This window comes from Oncorhynchus mykiss, chromosome 4 (assembly GCF_057628025.1).
Source record: "Oncorhynchus mykiss isolate SJ-2025 chromosome 4, ASM5762802v1, whole genome shotgun sequence".
Classification (NCBI taxonomy): domain Eukaryota; kingdom Metazoa; phylum Chordata; class Actinopteri; order Salmoniformes; family Salmonidae; genus Oncorhynchus; species Oncorhynchus mykiss.
In genome coordinates this window covers 69,634,599-69,659,831 of record NC_143025.1, presented here as the reverse complement: position 1 = coordinate 69,659,831, position 25,233 = coordinate 69,634,599, and the positions used below count along the sequence as shown (strand labels likewise).

Below are 25,233 nucleotides of genomic sequence, written 5' to 3'. Positions count from 1 at the left end.
GTTTCTTTCCATCAGTATAGTAGTGCAATCATCGACGCATGCTTGATGTAATGATTTGTTTGTTCCTGGGGTGTTTGTTGGACTGTAATTAACCCAGTATTGACCCTGACCATTCCTCTCCCCAGGGCGGCTGCTTCGACCCCATCCCTCAACGGTTCCCCTCCCAGCCTCCTGCCACCACCCCCATCTCCATGGACCCCAAGCTGCCCGGCTACCCCTCTCAGTTCAACATTGGCCCCCCTGCCCAGTTCCCTCCAGAGATAGCAGGGGTGCAGAGTATGGGGGGCTTCGGTGCACCCAGGGGGGCCTTCCCTGGGGGCATGATGCTGAGGCCTGGCATGGGCAGAGCTCCTGGCATGACCAACCAGCTCCGGCTGCCTCCCAACCAGCTGAGGTTACAGCTGCAACAGAGGCTGCAGGGCCCACAGCAGGTGGGATGGGCTGGGCAGGGCAAAGCGGGTACATCAGGGGTTGTAGACTTTTGTTCCAACACAGCCCTAACACACCAGATTAAGCTACATAAGACCAGGTGTGTGCCCTCTCTGAGCAGTAAATGGATCCGTTAACCTCTCTGGGATATGTGGGACGCTAGCGTCCCAACTGGCCAAAAGCCAGGGACAATGCAGAGCGCCAAATTCAAATAAATTACCAGAAAATCAAACTTTCATTAAATCACACATGCAAGATAGCAAATTAAAGCTACACTTGTGAATCCAGCAAACATGTCAGATTTCAAAAAGGCTTTTCGGCAAAAGCAACTGATGCTATTATCTGAGGATAGCACCTTCGTAAACAAAGAGAGAAAAGCATATTTCAACCCTGCAGGCGCGACACAAAATGCAGAAATAAAAATATAATTCATGCCTTACCTTTGACGAGCTTCTTTTGTTGGCACTCCAATATGTCCCATAAACATCACAAATGGTCCTTTTGTTCGATTAATTCTGTCGATATATATCCAAAATGTCCATTTATTTGGCGCGTTTGATCCAGAAAAACACTGGTTCAAACTTGCGCAATGTGACTACAAAATATCTCAAACGTTTCCTGTAAACTTTGACAAAACATTTCAAACTACTTTTGTAATACAACTTTAATAATCGATAAAATTGAAGACGGGATGATCTGTGTTCAATACAGGAGGAAAACAAACTGTAGCTAGCTTTCTGGTCACGCAACCCTATCTAACAGTACACTTCCAAGTGATCCTCGTTCAAGATGGCCGTACTTCATTACACAAAGGAAAAACCTCAACCAATTCCTAAAGACTGTTGACATCCAGTGGAAGTGATAGGAACTGCAAGAAGGTCCCTTAGAAATCTGGATTCCCAATGAAAACCCATTGAAAAGAGTGACCTCAAAAAATAAATAATCTGAATGGTTTGTCCTTGGGGTTTCACCTGCTAAATAAGTTCTGTTATACTCACAGACATGATTCAAACAGTTTTAGAAACTACAGTGTGTTTTCTATACAAATCTACTAATAATATGCATATCTTATCTTCTGGCGATGAGTAGCTGGCAGTTGAATTTGGGCATGCATTTCATCCGGACGTAAAAATACTGCCCCATGTCACCAAGAAGTTAAATGCCAACAGACACTGCTGCTCAAGAGGACCACGATTACCTACCCAGGCTGGCCCACTCCCCTGGTCCACTTTTCTAATATGGACGTAGTTGATTCCCTCCTCTCCTCTACACAGGAGGGGGTGGGCTTTAACAGGCCTTGTTGATGTTAATGAAGCCTGTGTCACGCAGCATTGCCTTTTAATCCCAGTCAGAGCCCGTGCTCGTTAAACACTGGCTCAGCAATAGTAAATCTCAGGCAGCCCTGCATTGTATTAATGTGCCATTGTGTTGTGTGGCTAAGCAGAGCTAGCTATCTTGGTGAAATGGGTAGTCATGTGAGGTGGAGCGCCTCCTACGCCCCATTATGGTACAGAAGACCAAACAGGGGAACTAAAGGGCTGCTACAAGCCCCTCTATGGTAGGGGAGTACTGAACCATATGTACATTTACAGTGATTGATTGTTATCATTTATGCTGAGAGAGAGAGGATTATTCTGACTTTAGTGATTATTCTGCTAGATGATCAGGTTGGTTTCAAAGACCTCATGGCAAAGTAAAGGATATTAAGAATATTGTTCTCATAACTGGTCTTCTCACACTTCTCTTTATCAAATATTAGGTTCCCATTTCCCTTTTCTCTCTCAACCACTTCTCTTCTCTCTATCTGCTCTCACTCACTCCCTCCTCTCTCGTCTATCATTTCAACTCTGAGTCCGCTCCCTCCCTCTCCTCTATCAGTCCTGTGACTCACTCCCCCTCGCTCTCTCTCTCTCTCAGCTGCAGAACAGGCTGGCTGCCATGAGCCCGTTCCCAGGGGAAGCTCACGTTGCCATGGGGATGCGTCAGGGAGGGCAGCAGCCTCAGATGCCCTCTCAGGTGAGTGTTTTTGGGGAACTCACAATCATGTGCTCATGCTTCCTTCTCTCTTGTTCTCGTTGTTTACTCTTATACTGAATTGTTGGTATGAAAACTAAGTGCCTTATTCTGTTCTCCATCCGCTAATCCCTCTCTCTGAATAAAGTTCCTTCCAGTCTATTTCAGATGGTTTAGTTAATTTGGGAAACTGAGGGCTGTTTGGTAGATAAAAAGTATCCTATTTTCTCTCTGTCCCTGCAGCCTCCTCTGAACGCCCAGATGCTGGCCCAGAGGCAGCGGGAGCTCTACAGCTTCCAGCACCGCCAGAGACAACTCCTGCAGCAGAAGGTCATGTTGATGAGGCAGGGCATGGGGGGTGGTGGGCCTATGGGAGCCACCAGGGGACAAAAAGGACCCCAGCCACAGCAACAACAGTTTGGCTACCCTCCAGGCTACAGCCCCATTCCAGGGAACCCACCCAGCTCCCCCAGCCTATTCAACCCCATGGGAGGGACCCAGGACCCTAAGTTGTCGGGCCAGGGCCCTATGGGCAGCCAGGCAACTATGATGGGGGGGATGCAGGGACAGTTTGGGGGGGTGGTGAACTCGGCGGTGCAGCCTGTGCTCTTCCAGCAGTTTGGAGGACCAGGTGAGTGACTAAGCTACCTGGGAATCCACCATAACCACTGTCTCTATAACATCTGAAATTGTCAATACAATTTGCTGTTAATATCAATATCAAAATAGCATATAAAGTGCTGAGATTGTCAATATCAAAAAGTAGTGTGCAGACAGGTTCAATAGAAAATGGAATAAAGTACTGCTGACAAATATCAATATCAAAATGGTCTAGACTCTAGAATGTTCTAACAGCATCTCTTTGTCCTCCTCAAAGGTATGGTCCAGCAAGGAGACCCCTCGTTCCCTCCAGAGCTCAGCCCCACCAGTCCCCTGCTGTCCCCTCAGAACTCCACCACCCAGAGTCCTCTGCTCCAGCAGGCCCAGCCTCCTCCTGGGTACCAGTCACCTGACATGAAGAGTTGGCAGCAAGCTGGCATGGGCGGAAACAGGTGAGGTGGCCAGAGCCATGCCTGTGTAAATGTGTAAATTGCATAGTCTGTTATTGACTTGTTATTTACATAGAAAGTACATGGTCAGATGATAATTACATCATTTTTACATAATTACTTGTTTGTTTCTTAGAGGATTCTTTCAAACAATCACTTATGTAACATTATACCAGATGTGTTTAATTATTTGGAGTGAAGAAGGTATCAAAATGTATCGACTGCTTCTATATAATTTCCTAGTAATTGTAATGACCAGATGTAGCAACTGAACGAAGTGTACATTAAGCCACTGGTATCATGAATGTGTGTTCTGTCTGTGTCAGCTTGTTCAGCCAGTCTGGTCAGACGACGCCCCAGGCCTTTGGGCAACAGGGGGTCTACAACAACATGAGTATCACCGTGTCAATGGCAGGAGGCTCAGGGGCAGTGGGTTCGCTACCTTCCATTGGACCACCTGTTGGCATGGGCAACAGTAACCTTGGTGACATCAACTCCATGTGTAACGATCAGGTGAGGGTGCCACACCTGATGTCAGCCGCTTCAACTTAGAAGTCAAGTACAAAAGCAATAACGGACCGTCCAAGCTGCCCTTAACTGACCAAAACTGTCGTGGTGAACCATTTCACTAATGTCCTCCTCTCTCCCTCCTCTCCTCATCAGGTACAGCAGGTTCAAGTGTTTGCCGACGTCCAGTGTACGGTGAACCTGGTGGGCAGCGACTCCTACCTGAACCAGTCGGGGTCCATAGGTACCCAGAAGGGCCCCCAGGGGCCTCAGAGCAGCCAGTCCCAGCAGAAGAGCCTCCTCCAGCAGCTCCTCACAGAGTGACTCCTCAGCTCAGCCGCCTGCCAGGAGAGAGGTGCTCCACAGACCACCGACCTCTTCTCTTTCTCACCTTTGGTTTTAGACACCTGCCGGACTGGTTAGGAGGGCCCTGGGATGGAGACTGAGGTCCAGGTAAGAGTGTGTCTGACCTGCCAGCCTGCCAGCCAGCCTCAGCCCATACCGTACCATAAGGCAGCAGCTATTGTTCAGCGCTCATTCCTGGTTACCTACTTTTAACACAAAGTCTGCTTTCTGTTCTGAGAAAGGAACCAGCTTCCGGTTTTGCCAAGTCGTTGTGGTTGTCAAAAGAGGATCTGGTTCCTAATTGCCCGTTCCGTCAGGTCCATCGCAGCAGTACGTCTTGGGAATGCGATCAACATGCAGCTGAGCTCAGCTGTGGGTGGTTAACCCGGTTAACCCTCAACTTTTGCTCTAGCGTGGGGTGGCGTTGTGGGGACAACGTTTTGGGAATGTTAGGTTTTTAACCTCTGCAGTGGGAAGCTCAGTTTCAGCTGGATCTGTGACTGACTAGCTCTCTCCATTGCAGTGCCTGATGGGAGGAAATTCCCAGCTCTCGTTTTTTGTTTTTGTTTCTCTGTTCTGGTCGTCTGCGTCGTCAGGACAACAAGCAGCCGGGATGGGATGGGAGATTGCGCTGCTCTGCTCAGTTGGCAACACCATATTTCACATTTTCAAACCACCAGACTGTCAAAGTAACTGTCTGTCTTACACATTTATCTCCCCAGCAGCTGTGAATATGAGCCATGTTGGGCTCTCCTTGGCCTATCAGTATTGTTTGTCATGTGTAACCGTGCAGGTGGGTAGTATTGTACAGCACAGATGGACAAAAAATTGGGATGAGTTCACACTTTCTACTTTCCTTTCAAAAGCGTCATTTAATTACTCTAAAATGCAACTGTCGTTTTTAGCTCAAACTATACATTGTGATTCAATGCGGTTTTCTTCCGTTTTTTTATTTGAGAGTAACATGTCAGTTATTATAATTTTTTAAGGCGATATTTGCCATTATGAAAATGTAACTCTGCTAAATGTGTTCTGTAATGTGAAAAAAGAAAATCTCTGTATAAGAATTTGATTGGTTTTAGAAATGGCTAGCTCTGCTCTTTTGGCATCCCTTTGAATGTTTTAAATCCCCTAAAATGTACCTCAAAACGAACAAGAATGGGTTCTCAATATTACATAATGACATGAATAGGTTGTAACTCGTAACCGTAGAACTTCCTCGCTCAGAAGTGATGGAAGTTGAATGGGGTGTTTTCTTGGAAACACAGTGCTCTCTCTCCACCAACTCTGCCCGTGATGATGTCATTCCACTGGCCACACACTACAGCTCTTTTTGACTGCTCATGTGACTACTGTTGCCCAGTCAGACACTGTCTATCAGCGCTAACCTCTGATATTTTACTATACACATTCAGTCGCATAGAAAGTCTGGCCAAAAAACACCATGTTTTATTTATGTGGGTAAACAATAACCTATTAACAAGCAATAAACCCGAAAATGACGAGAAAGCAACAACAGAAAGAGCAAAGTTCGGCGACGTAATGATAATGAAAAATCTAATTTGTCTAATTTGGTCTAAAAGTCTAATTTGGCTTTTGGCTTCTCTGCTCTATCCCGGGTATGTGTATTTCTCTGCTCTATCCCGGGTATGTGTATTTCTCTGCTCTATCCCGGGTATGTGTATTTCTCTGCTCTATCCCGGGTATGTGTATTTCTCTGCTCTATCCCGGGTATGTGTATTTCTCTGCTCTATCCCAGGTATGTGTATTTCTCTGCTCTATCCCGGGTATGTGTATTTCTCTGCTCTATCCCGGGTATGTGTATTTCTCTGCTCTATCCCGGGTATGTGTATTTCTGACTAACAGAAGGCTTTCTTAAGGGTGTTATGGTCCAACTAGATATCTGACTGTGTATATACAAGGTATTTTACAAAGTGTGCAACATTACCCGAGCACAGCTAATAACCGAGGAGGGTTAGGGATGATCAGTTGAAATAGCATGCATGATCACCATCCTCCTCCGGAGACCTCAAATTGAATGCCAACTACTTTAATGTGCTATGATTTCTGAATCACGTTGTGTACCGTTTCAATGGCGTTTGTGTGCCTGTGCTTTATACCCAAACAGTGGCTCAGGTGTCTTCAGCATACAACTCAAATTCAACCTGAAAATGGCATCATTTCGTGTGGTGTTGATTCAAGTTGACATGAAAAGCTGGTAGCAGTTCCACTTCGGAAACTCATTGGTGAAACTGATACACTGTGATTGGACATACCACTTGTTCCTGTCATTCTAAGACACTTCAAATGTTCCTTTGCTTTTAGCCTATTGCATTTAATTCAAAACAATATATATACGATTAATAGATGAGATATTTAAGTGTATCTTTCTTCTGATGAGGTAAATGTTTTATTTTCTATTTGAAAGGGATGTGGGTTAACAATTAGTACTTATCAATGTTAAAGCCATTCCTGAGCCACTGTTTGGTTTATGTAAATAAACATACACTTTACAAAACACACGGAAGCAAGACAAAATTAACAGAATGTATGTGGAAGGATTTCATTTGTTTTCAGTATACATTTGTACTATATAGGGTACCAGCTAACGGTTTCATACTCCCAGAAGTGTTACAAAAGATAACTTTTCATGGATATCTTCTTCACATACTCTCCAGCCTTCGCTCCTCATTTAGGAACAGGCATTACTGTATAGAAAGTGTTAATAGAACTACGTCAAATGCAGAAGTTCATCTGATCTGTTAATATTAACTGTTTAGCATTTGGGATATAATATGCCAAATACAAAGCACCATTAGACAACGGTCATTAACTAACAGACATTCGTATATGCAAGAGCCGCTCAATGGCAAAGACAGTCCATTCAGTACAGGTACAAGGTAAATATTTGAACTGGTTCTTCAACATGTATATAACAGACAATGTGAATATGTATTTGTTCAGAATCGACAAAATGTAGTGCTCCAAGTTTGTGGTATTAACTACTCGCTTCCATTTTATTCTTTTTTGTATTATAATTTTTTTTACGTATATGACTGTCTGAGTGTGTGTATGTATGTGATTAATACTGTATATCTGGTGTTTAAGATGGAAACTGAATATGTCCTTATTTTGATTTCTTCTTTTTACATACCTGCAAGTTTTCCTGTGGGTGTTGTTCTGATTGCTCTTTATGTGAGAGAATGGGTTAGCGACTGCTGAATGTGATTTTACTGAGAGAGAAGCAGTGTGGACTGGCTTTTGTACGGGTTAATTTAAAAACAAACAAAAACACACACAAAAAAAAAGGCCATATTATTTAATTTCTCTGTTGTTAAAACGTTTAAACAGATCTGAGAAAGTGGAACCTTGTATTCTGAGAAGCATCGCTTCAGTAGTTAAGCGGGCTTTTGTAGATCGCCTGATATACTTTTAGCGTTTTCAAAAAGTAATGACCAAAGCTTTAAGATGTTTAATTCATATCATATGCAAGCCTCATGCAATTGGACGAGACAAAATGTAGCGTTTGTTCACTTTTCTAAAAGGAAATAGTCTATACATACTAGCTCCTCTTTGACCACACAACTAATTTGTGGTAGTTTGTGCTTTGCGTGTTTGTCCTTTTTTTCCTTTTCCACACAATTTGTCCTAAGACACTGACAAGTGACCTATCAGATTTAGTATTTTTATCTAACTTCTATTCTTTGGAATATCCCAAAGTATGATCCGTTAGAAACTTCCTCTCCTTGTTGCCGTTGACTCCTGGCAAAGACGCAAAAAGACTTGTAAGGGCCTGACATGCTGTCACTGTTTACAGGAAGAGAGAAACTTGCAACAGCTAGCTATGCACCTTAACAAAAAAGCTTTTTTTTAACACTGATTTAGGTATTCAAAGCAAACTAGAATTTGAATCAATGATTTAAATCAAGGTATTTTAGTTTATTGAAAGAAGAAGAAGTGAAACCTAGTGAACCAATTATTATTTAATTTTTTTACTCAACTAGCATTGGTGATAGTTGTCTGAACTTGTGGGTCTGCTCTATCAACTGAATCTCACAGATTAAGATTATTCAATCAAATATTTCAATTTATTTAGCTGAATACTTTATACCAAGTTTGAGGTGCTTCTTGTATATACAGTATTTTCTGCATAGAGGACTGCTCCTTGCTGTTTGATGATAATGTTAATGAGGATTTTCTTATCTTTACCTTTATAAAACAAGTTTGCTGCATTTTACATTACTTTTGTACAAGAAATCTAAATATTCCAGGAATTTGCAAGAAATACAATCTACTTTTGCACTTTATCTCAGAATTATTTAGAGGAAACAGGCCATCATAAATACTACTCATGTTCACATTAGATGACTATTTAATAATCATAAATCCCCTAAATCACAGGAGGTTGGTGGCACCTTCATTGGGGAGGACGGGCTCGTGGTAATGGCCAAAGCGGAATAGGTGTAATGGTATCAAATACATGGAACACGTGGTTTTCATGTTTGAAGCCATTCCTTTTGCTCCGTTCCAGACATTATTATGAGCTGTCCTCCCCTCAGCAGCCTCCTGTGCCCTAAATATAATAGAAAGTAAAATATAGATTTCTCAGGTTCTTAAGAACTTGGTTGCAGAGCCCATCAATATGATTACAAAAGAGAAGTGTACATTCTCTACTACTACTCTTAGTAGTTTCACATATGATCCTTCTCTCTGCCACAGAGCCACAATCTAAACTATGCCTTTCTTCTTCAGGTGATCCACTGCCCCTCTCCCCTTGGCCATTAGTTAACTAACGCGCTAACACTCATACGTCCTGTCCTGTGTAACCAATGTGAAATGGCTAGCTAGTTAGCGGTGGTGCGCGCTAATAGCGTTTCAATCGGGTGACGTCACTCGCTCTGAGACCTTGAAGTAGTGTAGTTGGGCGCGATGGGTAACGATGCTTCGAGGGTGACTTTTCTGTGTGCAGAGGGTCCCTGGTTCGAGCCCAGGTAGGGGCGAGGAGAGGGACGGAAGCTATACTGCTACAGCAGCTTTAACTGTTCAAAACATTCCTCCTCAACTCTGCTCTTAGCTACCAGCAATCATTGTGCTCTGGTCTATACTGTAGCATTTTAGATTTTAGTCATTTAGCATATGCTTTTATCCAGAGTGACTTACAGTAAGTAGTGAGTTAATACATTTTCCTGTACTGGTCCCCTGTGGGAATCGAACCCTGTTGCAGGCGCCATGCTCTACCAACTGAGCCCCACGGGACCAGCAGCAGTTCTATTCTATATATTTCTAGGCTTAGTAATTCCTACCAAGCAGTAACAGCCCTACATACGTGTACTGCTGTCCCCTGCGTCTGTTATTTTGTCATTGTCACCACCGTGTAACATACTGCCTAATGCAGAAACAACTATCATCCTTGTTAAGATTAATGCACTCTACCTTCTACAGGTATTACTTCTCAACTGTTCCGAGTATTGGAGCAACTGTTTGCTGATGATGTTTGTCAAGTATTGTAAGTGCTGCATAATCCAGACTGAAGTTTGATTGTGGATGGAGAAATCAAAAGCTTGTCTCGCCACTTATAAGGCCAATGCTTTCTCATTGAAACAAGGTTCCACTTTTCCCCCTGTAAAATTAATATAAATAAATATAAATATATATATTATACATTTTACTCATTTTGTCCAGTTTTGTTTATTATACTTGTGTAAACTTGTTTTTAGACAGGCATCAGAGCAGCTGTGTGGGTGGGACAATATGAATGAAGTATCTGGGAGAATTATGCATGTTTTTATTTCTGTGTCCAGGTGGAATACCTGGGATAAATCCTACCTTTTCTTAGGATGTCGTAGACAATCAGTCTCAGGCTGGGTCAAGTAGCTACAGGGGGTCCCTGTAGACTGAAAAGCAACGTTTTTGCATCTACTGAAACAGTCTTATTTGTCTGTCAATTTTTTGGGAGGTATCTGGCTGCTCAGACTGGGATAAGTTCAAAGTTTACACACACACAACACACACACCTCGTGCGTTCGGTCCCTCTATTGCTTTTCCAAGGTGAAGATGCAGACCTTGAAGGAAATGATGCTTTGACTAACAAATCTATAACATCCATGAATGTGAGAATGCAACACATTTGCAATAAAAACACCAATTAAAACGGGATATGTAATGTTGGTTGATTGTCTTTCTTTACTACACTGTATTTCTCATTTTCATTACTGTTACATTGCCACTAGTTACATTACCTCTTTCTACCTCAGTTTATTGTAAGGGCTGTATTCTGTGTATTGTAAAGTAACTAATAATACAAGAAGACACAAATTAGTTAACCATCTTTAATGCATCTTGTATGTTTGTAAACAGACTCCAACCATCGGCGGCTAGAAAAATACCTTGCATAACCATTCACCATTTAATTGAATCACAAGATACGTGGCCACATCAAATTAGGTGGACAGACATTCACTCTTTAAATGCCCGTTTTATGGCAGTCTTCATTCAGTGAGTGATGTCTCCTTGTTACTGTAGGAAGACAAACACTGACACTGCTTATCAGAGTGGGATTCTTCCTTGTGAAGTTGGAGCACGGACACTGAGTGCTGGTTCTTCCCCCTTCAGCATCACCAAGATGCACAGGTCAACCAAAAAAAAGACCACAAAATTAACTGACTGGTGTGGAGCCATGGTCCAGACTCCATTCACCAAATGCATGTTACAGGGGTCTCTCTTTGTCCCTCTGTGTCATTTGAACAGCTTGAACTTGTGCAGCAGAGGATGTACAATGTCTTTGGGGTAAGGTTTCAGGGCCAGGCAGGTGGGGACGTTCTCTGGCTGCTCAATCCACAGCTTGTGGGCGATCCCCTTTTCTGTCAGCATCTCAGACAGGCTGGAGAGGGAGGCCTGGTCCACAGCCTGACCAAAAGATGAAGGAGAAGAGGGAGATCAAATCAAATGTATTTATATAGCCCTTCGTACATCGGCTGATATCTCAAAGTGCTGTACAGACACCCAGCCTAAAACCCCAAACAGCAAGCAATGTAGGTGTTGAAGATCACAAGCATTAGTTTATCTTCTCAGCAATCACATCCTTCACTGCATAATTATTCCATCCTACTGTATTTACATAACGAAACTTTACGTATAAATATTTACTTTACGAAAAAAATTATTTTGTATTGAGAGGCTATTTTTATGCAGCTTGATATGAGCGCATGGGCAAAGTCAGTAGGAAACTTGTTTTGCCCACGTTCGCGCAAAACACAGGCATATCGATTTAGTTCACTATAAGCAGTATAATATTGATTAACTTACAAGCTAATAATAGTACCCCAGTCCCAGCTACCTGAAGGACGACTTTGTGCATGCTGTCCAGTTCTGCCAAGTACTCCTGCGTGTCTGGGTCGTTGTAGTTCAGATGAATGGCAGCGATGGCAGCATGGCAGGCTTGCGTTATAACCGCCCCTAATGGCCAGGCCAACGTATGGACCAGGTCTGATCGGACCACAACATACTGGACAAGACGACGGGGGGCTGCGGTTCCTGACGCCGCCATCTTTGGTCGGTAATGGTAGAGGACCGGAGGCAGCTACCGTACAGATAGAACAACGAGACAGATATTTAACGGATGTATAAATCTGAGGCATCCGCTTGGCCAAATATGGTAGTGAGAGGAAGCCCAGGGGTCGGCAGTGGGAGACGAGGGAACGAAAAATCGATTTTTGCACATTTTCTCATCGATTAAACATTTGATCTCAATACCGTTTTCTGTTCCCAAAACTACAATATGTTACGAGCAGAGTGGACTATGTTTTGTATACGTTACCCTTTGCCAAAGTCTTTAAAAAAGGCGTTGCTTAGAAGGAGTGCAAAGGCGAATTGAGTTGTTGCACACGTACACTTAGAGTAGGCGTTCCCTAACGGAATAATGCAAATGTATGCTAGAACGCGCCAATAGAATCTCGCAAGATCGTACTTGGCCCTGCCCACCTCCTTGCTTGTTCTGTTCACTATGACTAATTTGTTGCCATTTGAAACGACATGCAGTTGTCTATCTTGGTTTAGTTATACAAATCTTTAGCTAAAGTTCTTGCTGGCTGTGCTGGAAATGATGCTTTGTTTATCTTCTGTGTACATGTGGTTGAAATATATAATTTCACATGTACACAAATGTACACCACCACCCTGTGTACATTCAATAGGTTCATTGATTACAGTAGGCTACAAAGTATTTCAGATGGTGTGCTTTTGCTCCAGATTTGTTACCGATTCCATCTCTCCTGTGATTCCCTTTTATAGTTACTTCTCAGATTAATTTACTCTCAGTAACAATGCCTGATTTTCAAGCAGATTTAAATCCGGACTGAGACTGGACCATTCAGAAACACTGGAATTGGGAACTTAAGGCAAACCGGTGTTATTCACAATGATCAGTGTGGCTTGCCTGTCTCAGGAGCAGGTTTTTATTTTTATTTTACCTTTATTTAACCAGGCAAGTCAGTTAAGAACAAATTCTTATTTTCAATGACGGCCTGGGAACAGTAACTGCCTGTTCAGGGGCTGAACGACAGATTTGTACCTTGTCAGCTCGGGGGTTTGAACTCGCAACCTTCCGGTTACTAGTCCAACGCTCTAACCACTAGGTTACCCTACCCTGCCGCCCCGGCCCAGGTACTGGAGCCGACTGTGTTAATTGGACCCATGCGTCTTCATGGGTCTAATTGCGGTCCTTATCTAATAGGGATACGATACCACATATAACCAAACCCACAGTTAAAAAAAAATAAGAAGAAGAAATGTACCAATCATGTCATGTCCTACCATACAGATTTTGCCAGTTGAAAGAGTGAAAGAGTGACCCCATCTCTCCCTATTTTACTTCTAGACAATGGTGACCCGTCATTCAGGGCAGGCCACCTATTTTGAGCCTCACATTTTTAGCATGCCTGTTTTTTAGGTTGCCTGTTTTGCATGTTATTTTGGCATTAATACGTGTCACATATCATTTTGCAAACAATGTAAAAAAAATTATATATATATATATATATATATATATATATATATATTGAGTTAATAAAGCTGCATACAAACATGGTCTCTTTTTTGTTTTCTTGAGAAAGGCAGCTCCAAAATGCAGGTGTTTCAGCCTAGCTCAGTGCTTGCTGTGGTGTTGGGGCAAACCAGCAGGAAATACAGAGCGTTGTGCCGTGATTGGCTCAGTTTTCTGTCACTCATGGGAATACCACGTCACTGCCAAGTCTAAGAGTACAGCTACACAATTCTAGTCCCTTGGGTGCTCCCATAGAGTTAAATTAGAAGTGCCCATCCAAGAAGGCTCAATGTCATTGGCCAGAGATAAAATAAACGAGCTCAGACTGGGAATTGTAAATCTGGCCTCTTTCTAGAGCTCCGACCTGGTTAGAGCCTGTAAGTAAGCATTTCACTGTAAGGTCTACTACACCTGTTGTATTCAACGCAAGTGACAAATACACTTTGATTTGATTCATACAAGAGCTGAGCTAAGACTGAGATTTGGACAACAGCCTATCCTCCAGATCAATGACGTCATCATGACTTTACCTTGTTTTTTTCTGAGTTCCCAGTTGTTTTGAAAGCACCATAAATCAAGAGATCTCCAGACTTTGATGACAAAATTTGCCCATGAAGGACCGCCGTGCCACCTTCCTGTTCAGGTGAGCACAGTACAACAAGATGAGTCCAAAAATGTATTGTATGCTGCTGCATAAATTATGTAATATTCCAGGGAGATATGTATTCTGTAGCTAAGAAAGTAATACTAAGTGTATGTTGTGTAGTAAGCTGTTAGTAGCCCATGTGCCTCTGTAACAGTATAATTTTTAGACCGTCCCCTCGCCCATACCCGGGCGCGAACCAGGAACCCTCTGCACACATCAACAACAGTCACCCACGAAGCATCGTTACCCATCGCTCCACAAAAGCCGCGGCCCTTGCAGAGCAAGGGGAACTACTACTTCAAGGTCTCAGAGCAAGTGACGTCACCGATTGAAATGCTATTTAGCACGAACACCGCTAACTAGCTAGCCATTTCACATCCGTTACACCTCACACTAATAATTTGGTCTATTTTCACCTCTTTCGCCTACTGTTCTGACTTGGTGGTGCACATGTAGCCTATAACCTGTTTTAGAGAAATATAATCATTGAATATTGCAAGAGCTTTCATTGTCTGCTTATATGCCCCCTTTATTTATCCTACGGTTCTTACTTGGTGTACTGGGAGAACACTGTAAGAATGGCCCATATTCTGAATTTTGTCTCTGTACATTTCAAAAGTGCTAAACAAATAGTTATGTTGACAACGTCCATCCTAGCTCGCTCATTATTGTCTTAATCAATATTACGGATTGCCTCTTATCCGCTTGTCGTCCCCTTATGCCATAGTATGTACATCTCAATTGTCAGTATAAACCACATTTGTTTAAGCAAGTCAGCCATATCAGCTATGTTTTTTTAAAAGGCAGTAAATGAGGCTGAATGAACTGTTTTTGCTGCCAGACAAGGCTCCGCTGATACCCAGGTGTAGTAGTGGTAAAATGTTGGGACTGCTGTAGGGACAGTTTTATGTAGGCCCTAACAGTTTGTGTGCACCGTTTGTCACCATTATAGTGTAATTAATGTATTGTTCAGTGTTGTGTAGTGGCTTTGCTGGCATGCATCCCACATTTTATTTTTTCCCCCACAAAGATTTAACCCACATTGTGTAGACCCATGGACAGATTATACTGTGCAAGAGAACCTGGAGGATAGGCTGTTGTCCAAATCTCAGTCTTAGCTCAGCTCTTCTATGAATCAAATCAAATCAAAGTTTATTTGTCACATGCGTTGAATACAACAGGTGTAGTAGACCTTACAGTGAAATGCTTACTTACCAATAGTGCAAAAAATATATTAGGTGAACAATAGGCAAGTAAAGAAATAAAAACAACGGTGAAAAACAGTAGCGAGGCTACATACAGTAGCGAGGCTACATACAGACACTGGTTAGTCGGGCTGATTGAGGTAGTATGTACATGTAGATATAGTTAAAGTGACTATGCATATATGATGAACAGAGAGCAGCAGTAGTGTAAAAGAGGGGTTGGTGGGTGGCGGGACACAATGCAGATAGCCCGGTTAGCCAATGTGCGGGAGCACTGGTTGGTCGGGCCAATTGAGGTAGTATGTACATGAATATATAGTTAAAGTGACTATGCATATAAGATAAACAGAGAGTAGCAGCAGCGAAAGAGGGGTTGGGGGGGGCACATAATGCAGATAATCAAATGGCTACCCGGAATACCTGTTCAAGAGTCTTATGGCTTGGGGGTAAAAACTGTTGAGAAGCCTTTTTGTCCTAGACTTGGCACTCCGTACCGCTTGCCATGCGGTAGTAGAGAGAACAGTCTATGAATCAGGCTACAGGTAAGTCCACTATAGTCCTTGTACTAGATCTCTTTGCGCTCTTTCGGCAACTTCTAAAGCACAAAGAGATCTGGGACCTTATTCTTCTCCATTTCTCACTAGTGTTAGTGCCATTATTTTTTATAGATAATCAGAATAGCCTGTGCACTATTGTAAACTGGGTGGTTCGACCTCTGAATGCTGATTGGCTGACATCCGTGGTATATCAGATCGTATACCACAGGTATGAAAAAACATAAGGGCTGTATCCAGGCACTCTGCGTTGTGTATAGGCAAGGAGCAACTGTAAACGTGATGGTGACATCATGAGAAGTCAACCACTCAGTTGATATCATGCAAATACAGGAAGCTATTCAAGTGATGTGCGTGTCCATTTTGAAACACTTGACAAGAGAAGAGAAGATGGCGTTATCTGAACCAAGGTACTTTATAGCTCTTTTAAACTAAATTATCCTTTATAATATTGTCTAGATTATGATAGTCCTGTAAAATAATACAGTAGACAGACACCACATTACAAGATGTTAAGCTATTATACATATTGTGGTATAATACAGGAAGACATTGAGAGCTGCACACCGTTGAAAAAAAAGAAATAATCCAAAACTGAGGCAAAAAAAGAGATGGTTTATTGGGATATATTGAAGCTCAAAAGTTTATTGTGCAGAAAAAAGTTATTAAAAAAATGTACCTTTTTTTTTTGCGGCAAGCCATCATCAGTGTGAATGGTGGTAAACTACAGGAAATGAAAGCGATTGAAGACAATTACTAGCCTCTCTGCTATTTACTCACTTGTTATTAAAACAAGTTTAAACATGGGAAAATGTAAATCTGATTTTGGCCTCTGCCTATATAAAGCAGCTCAAACTCATTGGAAGACTAGGGAAATACTAGAAAATCAACAGATTGGAAGGCAGACGCCTTGATTCATTTCCTTTTTAAGATGAGCGAGTAATCCGTGTTAGGGGTAAATAGCAGAGAAGCTAAAGTATCCTCTTCAACCGCTTTCATTTCCTGTTCTTTACCACAAAAGATGTATGACAACTTATCATTCATTTACAGTGACTAGCTAGTGAAAGTCTACACACCATTGCACAGTCTTCACATTTTGCTGCCTTAAAATTGAATCTACAAAGGGATTACATTAGATTTTTTCCTACCAATCTATACAACCTACTGCATATTTTCAATGTGAAACAGAAATTATAGAAAATGTTCCAAATTAATAAAATATGAAGATGTATTGAGCAACATAATAGCCATAGTTTTTGTGAAAATTGCTCATTAAGTAGGAATCATTGATGGACAGCAATATTCAAACCTTCTCTCTGATTTTCAAGCAGATTTAAATCCGGACTGAGACTGGACCATTCAGAAACACTCAACACCTCTTGGAAAGCCATTCTGGTGTGTCTTTGGAATTAAAATGTGTAATTCTCCCACCTAAAAATACACCTCTATCCCAGGGTTTTCACAAGGTTACGGAAGGTTTTCCTCTAACTTTTTTAATTGGCTTTTCTCCTTTCATATTTATTTTGATCCTGAACTTGCCAGTGACAAGCATACCCATAACATGATGCTGCCACCACAATACTTGAAAATACAGAGGATCAACAACATTGCATTCACTCCACATTAGTGGCCTATATGAGAAAGCGAAAAGAAGAAAGCCCCTGTTAAAAAAATATATATATTTTAATCGAGATTGGAATGATTTTAGTAGCCCATTTTAAATTGTTGAGCTAGGGTATGGCGACTACCATACCGTGCCATACCGTAAGTGAAACCCTCTGTATTTGCAAGTATTATGGTGGCAGCATCATGTTATGGGTAAGCTTGCCACCAGCAGGGACTGGGGAGTTTATCAGTGACTAGCCACCGTGCTTCTACATCTGCATTGCTTGCTGTTTGGGGTTTTAGGCTGGGTTTCTGTACAGCACTTTGTGACATCGGCTGATGTAAAAAGGGCTTTATAAATACATTTGAATCAGGATAAAACATTTATAGGAAAGAAGCAGAAACCCACCCCAGTCTTTTGAAAACCTAACCCTGGGATACAGTTTTGTTTTTCAGCGGGACAATTACATACATTACCGTCCATTAATGATTCCTAACCAAATTTACTGAGCTTAAGCAAATTTGTTGTCATTATTTCCAGAATAATTCATTTGAATAGCGTTGAGTGTTGCTCAATAGTCTATTCTACACAATTGCGCAAAGTAGACTCGGAGCACAGTAGACTCGGTATGAAATCCGAGGCACAAAGACATATGAAAACATGAACTCATTACCTTGATACTTTCTTTGTTAAATCTAACGAGGCCCTGCTGTAAATCAAACAGACAATAATAAATGATAAACATAAATTCGCTAGGGGTATTTGATTCTTACAGGGCCAGCATCCCGGAGTCGCTTCTTCACTGTTGACGTTGAGACTGGTGTTTTACGGGTACTATTTAATGAAGTTGCCAGTTGAGGACTTGTGAGGCGTTTGTTTCTCAAACTAGACACTCTAATGTACTTGTCCTCTTGCTCAGTTGTGCACCGGGGCCTCCCACTCCTCTTTCTATTCTGGTTTGAGCCAGTTTGCACTGTTCTGTGAAGAGTTTAGTTTTTGTTTATTCATTCGACCATTTTAAAAAACAAGCACACATAAAACTTAAAAGCCATACATGCACATGAATAAAATCATCGAGGATCACACACAATAAAGTCTGGGACTTATTTCCATTGTGGTCCTTTTGAGAGAGAGAGTAGAGTAGAGAGTAGTATATACAGTTGAAGTCGGAAGTTTACATACACCTTAGCCAAATACATTTAAACTCAGTTTTTCACAATTCCTGACATTTAATCCTAGTAAAAAAATTCCCTGGTTTAGGTCAGTTAGGATCACCACTTTATTTTAAGAATGCGAAATGCCAGAATAATAGTAGAGAGAATGATTTATTTCAGCTTTTATTTATTTCATCACATTCACAGTGGGTCAGAAGTTTACATACACTCAACTTGGGTTAAACGTTTTGGGTAACCTTCCACAAGCGTCCCACAATAAGTTGGGTGAATTTTGGCCCATTCCTCCTGACAGAGCTGGTGTAACTAAGTCAGGTTTGTAGGCCTCCTTGCTCGCACACGCTTTTTCAGTTCTGACCACAAATCTTCTATAGGATTGAGGTCAGGGTTTTGTGATGGCCACTCCAATACCTTGACTTTGTTGTCCTTAAGCCATTTTGCCACAACTTTGGAAGTATGCTTGGGGTCAATGTCCATTTGGAAGACCCATTTGCAACCAAGCTTTAACTTCCCGACTGATGTCTTGAGATGTTGCTTCAATATATCCACATAATAGTCCCTCCCACAGCAAAGCACCCCCACAACATGATGCTGCCACCCCCGTGCTTCACGATTGGGATGGTGTTCTTTGGCTTGCAAGGCTCCCCCTTTTTCCTCCGAACATAAAGATGGCCATTATGGCCAAACAGTTCTATTTTTGTTTCATCAGACCAGAAGACATTTTTCCAAAAAGTGGCTTCTTCCTTGCTGAGTGGCCTTTCAGGTTATGTCGATATAGGACTCGTTTAACTGTGGATATAGATACTTTTGTACCTGTTTCCTCCAGCATCTTCACAAGGTCCTTTGCTGTTGTTCTGGGATTGATTTGCATTTTCGCACCAAAGTACGTTCATCTCTAGGAGACAGAACGCGTCTCCCTCCTAAGAGGTATGACGGCTGCGTGGTCCCATGGTGTTTATACTTGCATACTATTGTTTGTACAGATGAATGTGGAAATTGCTCCCAAGGATAAACCAGACTTGTGGAGGTCTACACTTTTTTTTCTGCGGTCTTGGCTGATTTCTTTTGATTTTCCCATGATGTCAAGCAAAGAGGCACTGAGTTTGAAGGTAGGCCTTGAAATACATCCACAGGTACACCTCCAATTGACTCAAATGATGTCAATTAGCCTATCAGAAGCTTCTAAAGCCATCATTTTCAGGAAGTTTCCAAGCTGTTTAAAGGCACAGTCAACATAGGGTATGTAAGCTTCTGACCCACTGGAATTGTGATACAGTGAGTTATAAGTGAAATAATCTGTCTGTAAACAATTGTTGGAAAAATTACTAGTGTCATGCACAAAGTAGATGTCCTAACCGACTTGCCAAAACTATACTTTGTTAACAAGAATTTGTGGAGTGGTTGAAAAACAAGTTTTAATTACTCCAACCTAAATGTATGTAAACTTCCGACTTCAATTGTACATACTATTTTGAAAATGTTATTTGACCTAAAAAGTGTGGGGCTCAAAACAGGTGGGTCTCTGCCCTACCTGCCCTGAATGACTGGTCGCCACTGGACAGCTTGCACTTCCATAAATGCAAGCACAGAAAAGTAATGTTTTATGTCACACGATTTGGGACAAATCTGTCAAGACACCAACCATGAGGAATTGTATTGAATATAGCTATGATCCCATTATATCTTAATGTAAATACATATACACAGTGCCTTGCGAAAGTATTCGCCCCCCTTGAACTTTGCGACCTTTTGCCACATTTCAGGCTTCAAACATAAAGATATAAAACTGTATTTTTTTGTGAAGAATCAACAACAAGTGGGACACAATCATGAAGTGGAACTACATTTATTGGATATTTCAAACTTTTTTAACAAATCAAAAACTGAAAAATTGGGTGTGCAAAATTATTCAGCCCCTTTACTTTCAGTGCAGCAAACTCTCTCCAGAAGTTCAGTGAGGATCTCTGAATGATCCAATGCTGACCTAAATGACTAATGATGATAAATACAATCCACGTGTGTGTAATCAAGTCTCCGTATGAATGCACCTGCACTGTGATAGTCTCAGAGGTCCGTTAAAAGCGCAGAGAGCATCATGAAGAACAAGGAACACACCAGGCAGGTCCGAGATACTGTTGTGAAGAAGTTTAAAGCCGGATTTGGATACAAAAAGATTTCCCAAGCTTTAAACATCCCAAGGAAAACTGTGCAAGCGATAATATTGAAATGGAAGGAGTATCAGACCACTGCAAATCTACCAAGACCTGGCCGTCCCTCTAAACTTTCAGCTCATACAAGGAGAAGACTGATCAGAGATGCAGCCAAGAGGCCCATGATCACTCTGGATGAACTGCAGAGATCTACAGCTGAGGTGGGAGACTCTGTCCATAGAACAACAATCAGTCATATATTGCACAAATCTGGCCTTTATGGAAGAGTGGCAAGAAGAAAGCCATTTCTTAAAGATATCCATAAAAAGTGTTGTTTAAAGTTTGCCACAAGCCACCTGGGAGACACACCAAACATGTGGAAGAAGGTGCTCTGGTCAGATGAAACCAAAATTGAACTTTTTGGCAACAATGCAAAACGTTATGTTTGGCGTAAAAGCAACACAGCTGAACACACCATCCCCACTGTCAAACATGGTGGTGGCAGCATCATGGTTTGGGCCTGCTTCTCTTCAGCAGGGACAGGGAAGATGGTTAAAATTGATGGGAAGATGGATGGAGCCAAATACAGGACCATTCTGGAAGAAAACCTGATGGAGTCTGCAAAAGACCTGAGACTGGGACAGAGATTTGTCTTCCAACAAGACAATGATCCAAAACATAAAGCAAAATCTACAATGGAATGGTTCAAAAATAAACATATCCAGGTGTTAGAATGGCCAAGTCAAAGTCCAGACCTGAATCCAATCGAGAATCTGTGGAAAGAACTGAAAACTGCTGTTCACAAATGCTCTCCATCCAACCTCACTGAGCTCGAGCTGTTTTGCAAGGAGGAATGGGTAAAAATGTCAGTCTCTCGATGTGAAAAACTGATAGAGACATACCCCAAGTGACTTACAGCTGTAATCGCAGCAAAAGGTGGCGCTACAAAGTATTAACTTAAGGGGGCTGAATAATTTTGCACGCCCAATTTTTCAGTTTTTGATTTGTTAAAGAAGTTTGAAATATCCAATAAATGTCGTTCCACTTCATGATTGTGTCCCACTTGTTGTTGATTCTTCACAAAAAATACAGTTTTATATCTTTATGTTTGAAGCCTGAAATGTGGCAAAAGGTCGCAAAATTCAAGGGGGCCGAATACTTTTGCAAGGCACTGTATATATATATTTAATACATTTTAGAATGTTTTGTGTTTCACCTACAGACCTGGCCTTAAGACTATATATAGCTACTATGTCAAACTGGGTAAGTGAAAATAGAACAATATGTCAAAAATCTCGTATAGATTTGATAACGGTTTCATTATTTGGTATAACACTAATTTACCTTCTCATTTTCTTCTTTGTGGATGCAGCTCGGAACATCCCTCGAGGGTAAGGGTCTGGTGAAAAGAAAATAAACTACACTACAATGTTGCCACACAACAAATGTGTTTTTGTTTGGCGACAACTTCATTTATTTGCCTGAATGTCTTTCCAGGTCTCACCAAGACTCGGAGAAGCTAATCAGAGGAGAGGAGAGCCCTTACATGTTGCCAGGAGGAACATTTGTTGGACTCCTTTTCCAAAACACCTGTGTTCTGAGCAGTCTATTGGCCGGAATACATATAACAGCAACAAGATTTAGCAAAATCAAAGATTATTTTATGACAGACAACACAGTCGGTGCAGTCATAACCTTCCTCGATAACAAAATGTATAATGAGGCAATGGGTCTTTGGCTTATTAACTTAGATTTGCGTGTTGGAAGAAAACTATACTTTTCCCAAAACGAATGTCTAGATTGTAGAGGCTATGTCGAAGACTTCCTACCAAATTTCGATGACCTGACAATTGTCAAATATGAAGACGACAACAACGATCACAATATGAGCCCCTCAGCTTGCGTTTACAATGGAACACTGAGGTAATAAGTTATCATTGACTACCTTTTCTATTTCATTGTTATAAACAAGCAGGTTCTATTTAATTATTCATTCTCTACTTTATCGGATTACATTTGTTTTACAGTTCTAAGAAATCATTATACTTTATAGGTGTGTGCAAATACCATATGAAATATAAACATGAAAGACACATTTTGTTAAGAGGCCAATGGCATTTTGATTTTTGAAACTGTTATTTGATTTTCTCTGTCCATCCTGTCGTGTTTCTCTTTCTGTGTATTGTGAAAGCAATTTTAAGATATATGGTCACGTTTACATCCTGGACACCGTAAATGACCCTAAACTCATCCTGGTGAAAATGCTTGGCCGAATGGGACACGGATTTATTCCTCCTCATGTCATCACGGATGATTTTTCAAGGTACTGTTAGGTTGAACTGCATAATGCTTTTAAGGTTTAACTTGTAGGCTATGTTTGGTGTCACTACCAGTATGGTGCATATAGAATGCAGAAAATTAGGAGATTAAAGGCTGTGATCCAATACTGAGGTTAAATATTTGGAAGTGGATATTTGACCGGTTTAGGAATGAGAGTTAGGTTAAGGTTAGTTTCAGTGAGGTTAGGGAAATGCATAACCCAATGCCAACCCCAATACAGCTTCTGTTTTGTCTTATGTCCATTCTGATTGAATTTCTACTCCTAACAGGAATTACGAGCTTCAGTTCCTTTTGCTGGGTTTGATCACAGCAGAGATCAAACACATGGTGCTGTGTGTTAAACAAGAAGGAGGGCGATGGATGCTGTACGATAACTCAGGAACGCCCCAATTCCAGGACTTCAACATGGAGATAGAAAGGAAGAAATACGTTGTTTACCTCGCTGCCTATGTGAATTTGAACAGTGCATATCCAGAGAAACAAGTGCAAGAATCAGAGCAAGGTGAGGTATAACCAAGAACTGAAAACAGTTCTATGTTGTCACTGGAATCTTCAGTTATGAAGTCATCCTATATTGGCTTAAGTGAATAAATTCCTAACTGCAATTTCAATTTGGCAAATGCCCCTAAACAATAATATGCTACTCCATTATTTTACAGTAAATGACCTCCTCCTGCCAGTGGTTGTACCAGTCAACAACCGCCGATCAACATTCCCATTCAGATTGCCGGTGGAAGAAACAACCATCTCCACCCTACCGACCTGTCAGCAGCAACGAGAGGATGCTTCCCCCCAAGGTCTGTTCCTAACTATAGTGTTACTGCAGTTTTTTTGCTTTCCACTGTCATCATAGGCTTGTTTTAAGGGGGATTTGGCATTAGACTGAAATATTTCATACAAATGTGTTTAACACATGGGTCGGTGACAGTAAGAGCCATCGCAAAAAAATGAGTGTTAGGAGGGAAGAAATTGATAAGCCCTTGCCAAGCACAATTGGGATACTAGCTGAGATTCAGCATCACGGACAGCAATAGATTAAATCATCACGACATTTGACATTCAAAACCACAGGGCATTTTTATCACTCTTAGGCTTTTGTTTCATTGTAGACTAGGCTGCAGGGATGGTAACACAGCTAACTTACACACAAACATGTAGCCTGTACGAGATGTAAACATACCACTTTCCCGCCACAGGTGAATCAACTGTTAATGTGTGGTAGGGATCAGAGACCCTTTCCTTTGTACAACTTGACTGCATTCCTACCAAGTTATGTTTTTCTTTTTTTTTTATGAAATCATTTTTCATGTAGTCTACTACTGCTTATGAGTGAAAAATTATGGAAGACTGATTTAACAAAATATGTGTTGTCATAAATTACTTGTAAATGTCTGTTTTATCTTTCTGTCTCTCCCCTGTGGAAGTGGAAAACGCAGAGGAACGTGGCTGAGGGCACCCTGGCCTGAACACACCCAGACATTCATTGCCTGAGCCCACTTGGTTGTGCTGCTGATCCCAGTCCTATGGAACCCCTGCTGACCAAGTCCACCTGGTTGTGCTGCCTTCACTGGACCAACTGGCCTCCTTTAGCCGCTACACCAACAAATGTTAATTTCTTTACTTACCGTGTCTTTGTTAAAAGCTATTAGATCGACCACGGGGTCTTGAAGTATTGGAAATCTCTATCCGGTACAGCCAGAAGAGGACTGGCAACCCCTCTCAGCCTGGTTCTTCTCTAGGTTTCTTCCTTTTAGGGAGTTTTTCCTAGCCACTGTGCTCTTGCTTATGCTTTGCTGTTTGGGGTCTGACAATTGCAGATGTAAAAACTGCTTTATAAATAAATTTGATTGATCGATCAACAACAGGGATACTTTCTCCTTGATTTTACACACGAGGCACATCCAGGTTCACTAAGTACAATACGTAAGTAGGAGATCTGTAAGACATCCGATCGCAACTTAATATAATTCCAGACCTGACCTAAACATTGCATCTATCAAAATTCCAAAATAACTTTCATGAACATTATCAGACTTGTATAAAGACTAAAAAGTCATAGACCATTGGGATAAATTACATTGAAGAAATATTCACTGAATAAACAACCGATGAAGAGTTTGTCATCACACAGGACAGTCCTATAAAAGGAAAAAGGTCAAAGCTACTAGTTATTTACT

At 41.5% G+C, this 25,233-nt stretch overlaps 3 protein-coding genes across 12 annotated transcripts in view; 2 read left to right on the top strand and 1 right to left on the bottom strand.

The window, feature by feature from the left end:
- The window catches only part of LOC110522275 (nuclear receptor coactivator 1), a 94,650-nt gene extending 84,144 nt beyond the window's left edge, over positions 1–10,506 (top strand). For all 3 annotated transcript variants that reach the window (XM_090232888.1, XM_036975855.2, XM_036975854.2), the window contains exons 15-20: positions 126–431; positions 2,347–2,445; positions 2,686–3,073; positions 3,320–3,494; positions 3,818–4,004; positions 4,155–10,506. In XM_090232888.1, coding sequence (XP_090089014.1) covers positions 126–431; positions 2,347–2,445; positions 2,686–3,073; positions 3,320–3,494; positions 3,818–4,004; positions 4,155–4,322 — 1,323 coding nt within the window. In that variant the 3' untranslated portion in view covers positions 4,323–10,506. The remainder of the gene's footprint in view (positions 1–125; positions 432–2,346; positions 2,446–2,685; positions 3,074–3,319; positions 3,495–3,817; positions 4,005–4,154) is intronic.
- A 152-nt stretch (positions 10,507–10,658) lies between these two features.
- On the bottom strand, positions 10,659–12,434 carry LOC110522276 (putative peptidyl-tRNA hydrolase PTRHD1). 2 transcript variants are annotated; one of them, XM_021600537.3, is made up of 3 exons: positions 12,160–12,434; positions 11,680–11,922; positions 10,659–11,249 (listed from the first exon to the last, which is right to left on the bottom strand). In XM_021600537.3, the coding sequence occupies exons 2-3, from the start codon at positions 11,887–11,889 to the stop codon at positions 11,079–11,081; spliced, it is 381 nt and encodes a 126-aa protein (XP_021456212.2). In that variant the 5' UTR covers positions 11,890–11,922; positions 12,160–12,434; the 3' UTR covers positions 10,659–11,078. The 2 variants fall into 2 exon arrangements, with proteins under 2 accessions (XP_021456212.2, XP_090089025.1); XM_090232899.1 differs by lacking the exon at positions 12,160–12,434 and having other exon boundaries at positions 11,680–11,949.
- A 3,657-nt stretch (positions 12,435–16,091) lies between these two features.
- LOC110522270 (uncharacterized) lies at positions 16,092–24,918 on the top strand. 7 transcript variants are annotated; one of them, XM_090232883.1, is made up of 9 exons: positions 16,114–16,198; positions 19,550–19,675; positions 21,939–21,979; positions 22,089–22,107; positions 22,214–22,639; positions 22,908–23,039; positions 23,326–23,558; positions 23,716–23,853; positions 24,481–24,918. In XM_090232883.1, exons 5-9 carry the CDS (start codon positions 22,263–22,265, stop codon positions 24,504–24,506), a joined length of 906 nt encoding a protein of 301 aa, XP_090089009.1. In that variant the 5' UTR covers positions 16,114–16,198; positions 19,550–19,675; positions 21,939–21,979; positions 22,089–22,107; positions 22,214–22,262; the 3' UTR covers positions 24,507–24,918. The 7 variants fall into 7 exon arrangements, with proteins under 7 accessions (XP_090089007.1, XP_090089006.1, XP_090089005.1 ...); XM_090232882.1 differs by having other exon boundaries at positions 24,253–24,918; XM_090232881.1 differs by lacking the exon at positions 19,550–19,675 and having other exon boundaries at positions 16,092–16,198.
- The last annotated feature ends 315 nt before the right edge of the window (positions 24,919–25,233 follow it).